The 4,017-nt window shown below is 43.6% G+C and overlaps 1 protein-coding gene across 1 annotated transcript; it reads left to right on the forward strand.

Moving 5' to 3' along the window:
* Positions 1-1,254: 1,254 nt before the first annotated feature.
* Positions 1,255-2,218, forward strand: RNASE3 (ribonuclease A family member 3). The gene is made up of 2 exons (XM_063715321.1): positions 1,255-1,321; positions 1,552-2,218. The coding sequence occupies exon 2, from the start codon at positions 1,557-1,559 to the stop codon at positions 2,037-2,039; it is 483 nt and encodes a 160-aa protein (XP_063571391.1). The 5' UTR covers positions 1,255-1,321; positions 1,552-1,556; the 3' UTR covers positions 2,040-2,218.
* Positions 2,219-4,017: the final 1,799 nt, after the last annotated feature.

Raw genomic sequence — 4,017 nt, forward strand, 5'->3', positions numbered from 1 at the left:
CTTTCCATTTTTGACTCTTGAAGCTAGACCAGATTTAACATCTGTTAGTACCCAGGTCTTACCCCTGCAATTCACTTCTCACCTCTGTACAATTTCCGCACATCATCCCCTGTGCCCAGAATGCTCATCTCTTCCCTAAAGCCCCTGAAAACCCTCTGCTTATCCTTTAGGGCCCTGCTGAAATGAAACTTTTTTCTGAAGTCTTCCTTGTTTCTCAAGCCAAGTGATTTCCTTCACCATCAGTGTCCCTATGAAACCATGTTCACACAAGTGCTATTACCTCTATCACACTGTAATACAATTATATGTCTACAATTACTTTCCTGTGTTTCTCTGAGGACCAAAAATAAGTGTATGTTTTGTGTATCAAATTGTACACTTGACTTCTATACTTTCAGGAATACAGTGCTCTGTGTTTAATGTTCATTTTGTAAATACAGAAGCATTTTCTTGTTAATATCACAAAATGAAACCTACCAGGAAGATGAATGACAACCCCACAACACACTGTTTTGTAGAAAATACCATAGGCTGAAAAGATCACAGGAATACCGAGTGCTAGGTTGAAATCTTTCATGACACCAAATGTTCATTAATTCTATGCCGGATTTTACAACTTTCCTCAGTGTGTTTTTAGGTTGTATAACTTTACACAAAGTGGAAGCAATAATCAGGGCAAGACTTAAGAGAAAGTGGATCCAATGCAAGAGGAGTAAAGAAAAAAATCCCTCAAATATGTGGAGCAGATTGTTTTAATTATCTACAGAATCTTGTACCCCAAGAAATTAATAGCTCAAGTTTCCAGCAAAGAGTGGTGGATGAGAAGGAGAGCATTTGTGTGACAGAGAATCAAGGATATTACTAAAAATGAAAGGGAAGCTGGGTTTCTCCCGGGCAAACAGCCCTCTGTGGCTCTATTTGTTCTAACTACTATGCCTGCCTTCATGTCATTTAGTCATTTAGGGGCCTGCTAGAGGACAGTTATAAAATCTGTGGTCATTCTGCAGGCAGTGTGTAGTTTTCACCCAGAGTGCAGATCCCACCGGCAAAACTCTGTCTAACACAGGATGACTTGGGATTAGAGTCCTTATAGCAGAAAGATCAGCAGGGCTGTCCTTGGGTACCTGTTGCTCAACCAAGTCATCAAATAAAAAGGCTGATTGCACAAGTGGAGCATGTGTCAATCTGTGGGTTTCTGCATGGCCAAACCCACCAAGGGATGCTTTATTTAAACAGTTCCAAGTAGGGGAGACCAGCTGCCCCTGAACCCCAGAACAACCAGCTGGATCAGTTCTCACAGGAGTCACAGCTCAGAGACTGGGTAAGTCAACAATCCCCAGAGTTGGGACAGGAGGGGCAGTGACAGGGCAGCACTTGAGGGAGAGGTGAGCTGAAGTTAGTGCTTAGGAGATGTGGCACACTTTGGGGACAGGAAGAAAAGGAAATGGGACCCCAGCGTGGCAGCAGAGGGGCCTGTGGGTTTAGACACTACAGAGAGTGTCATAACTGAGACAGGATCAGGGAGTAGTTACTTCTTTTCTTTTCTTACAGGAAACATGGTTCCAAAACTGTTCACTTCCCAAATTTATCTGCTTCTTCTGTTGGGGCTTATTGGTGTGGGGGGCTCACTCCATGCCAAACCCCGACGGTTTACGAGGGCTCAGTGGTTTGCCATCCAGCACATCAGTCTGAACCCGCCTCAATGCACCACTGCAATGCAGGTAATTAACAATTATCAACGGCATTGCAAAAACCAAAATACTTTTCTTCGTACAACTTTTGCTAATGTAGTTAATGTTTGTGGTAACCCAAATATAACCTGTCCTCGTAACAGAACTCTCCACAATTGTCATCGGAGTAGATTCCAGGTGCCTTTACTCCACTGTAACCTCACAAATCCAGGTGCACAGAATATTTCAAACTGCAAGTATGCAGACAGAACAGAAAGGAGGTTCTATGTAGTTGCATGTGACAACAGAGATCCACGGGATTCTCCACAGTATCCTGTGGTTCCAGTTCACCTGGATACCATCATCTAAGCTCCTGTATCAGCACTACTCATCATCACTCATCTGCCAAGCTCCTCAATCATAGCCAAGATCCCATTCTTCCATGTACTTTGGGTATCAGCATCTGTCCTCATCAGTCTCCATACTCCTTCAGCTTTCCTGAGCTGAAGTCCCTTGTGAACCCTGCAATAAACTGCTTTGCAAATTCATCTGGAAGTGTCTGTGTGTCTTCGTCGGCTGCTCTGCTGTCATTTAGTGACAATCTGCTCTAGAGATTTGGGTTTATCATGAATCTCTCACCCTCAATATCTGACCAAATTCCTTAATTCCGCCATCATCCTTCATGTGATACCTGATTCCAGGCCTGCCTTAAAAAAAAATCCAATTGAGTCAACTTAGCATTGGTCTCCCTAGCCTTAATATCTCCTCTAAGCAATTTTCCATCCACTGATCCCTCCCCCAACACCAACCTATAACTTGTATATAGATCTCCACTTGTTTTAGTTGTATTCCAGAATTGAGCCCAATTTGATATTGAGGTCCCATTTGATGCTTTATGGTCCAACTATGGTTTTTATTGACATGATTTCTATCCCAAGAAAAAAAGAGCTGCAGTGAATAAGCTGAAAATGCACGGGTTTCATTATGATTTATGAATGATAAATTTTGATAGAATTGAACGTTATGATAGAAAATACAAAAGAAGAAAGTAGAAAAAGTCAAGAATGCTATAAATAAGGTGAAACCAAAATAAAAAAAGTTTAGCCTCAGAGATATTCCTTTTAAATGGGCACATCAAATCTCCAGCTATTAGCAATTGTACTAGAGGTGGAACCAGGGTTTAAGTCAAATGTGCAATAAGATAAATTGTTCAGACAGCAATATGGACAGATTGTAATGCTGTCTGGAGGAGAGGTGGACATCATTCCCAAAACTTCCATGTCCTGGAGATGGGGAGCTGCTGGTCACGTGGGAAGGGGAAGGGGGAGGAGGAGGATGAGGAAGTGGGAGCACTCATGAAGGTGAGTTGGCTCCTGCCCATTCTGCCCTCCATAGATGTTCCCAATGGTGAGTCAAATGTTCATTCAACACCTGTCAGGAAGGGCACAGCCTTGAGAATTAGGGAGTTTTAGACCCAGAGAAAGAAGAAATGGATATTAGAGCCGCTGCCCTGGACTCCAACACAGGGCTTCACTCAGGAATCCATGAGAAACAGGAAGGGGAATCCCCTTCTTGCAAGTCATGGACAGGTGCAGCATTCAAGTGATTGTTCCAGGGACAGAGTGGGTCTTTTTGAACGGCCCGACTCAGAATACAACAGAGATATGATGCCATCAGATCTGCACATTGGTCCTTCAGTCTGAGATTTCTGACTTCTATATTTCTCCTCCTCTTCCAGACCCTCAGAAATAGCAATTTCCATTCGTCGGATGACTCCATGTCAGTAATGGTGCTTTAATTGGCATCAGACAGCAGCTGTATTGAAGTCGGTCCTCTGGAGAAGCTATTGAGATCTTGCTTCTCCAAGGCGGGGCTGTGAACTTAAAAGTTTGCACAGAGACACTGAGTTTAGGAAATCTCAGTGCTTAACAGAATCCACTGACTCTAGGTAAAATAGGGCATGTCAGGAAGTGAGTGCAGTCTTCCCAATGCCTCAAAGTAGCAGAAGGAGAAGGTGAGACACTGAAAGCTGGAGCCACGTTTCCTGTGAAGAAAGATGGAGTGGACCTTCCTTGCTTCAGGTACCAGATCACACGTCTCTTCTCAGTCAGGGATGCCTCATCTCTAAAACCATAGGATAGAGGGATCAGTCCCCACCTGCCCCCACGCCCTCTCCACCTTGTGACTTCATCTCCTCTCTTGTCATTCATTCCTTCACTCATTCATTCATCCAACAGACATATACTGAGCAGATACCTTGCTCCAGGCACAGTTTGAGGGAGTGATGATGCAACACAAACCAAGACAGGTCACTGCTCTTTTGGGGCCACATTATACAAGGATAAAA

This window comes from Pongo abelii, chromosome 15 (assembly GCF_028885655.2).
Source record: "Pongo abelii isolate AG06213 chromosome 15, NHGRI_mPonAbe1-v2.0_pri, whole genome shotgun sequence".
Taxonomy (NCBI): Eukaryota; Metazoa; Chordata; class Mammalia; order Primates; family Hominidae; genus Pongo; species Pongo abelii.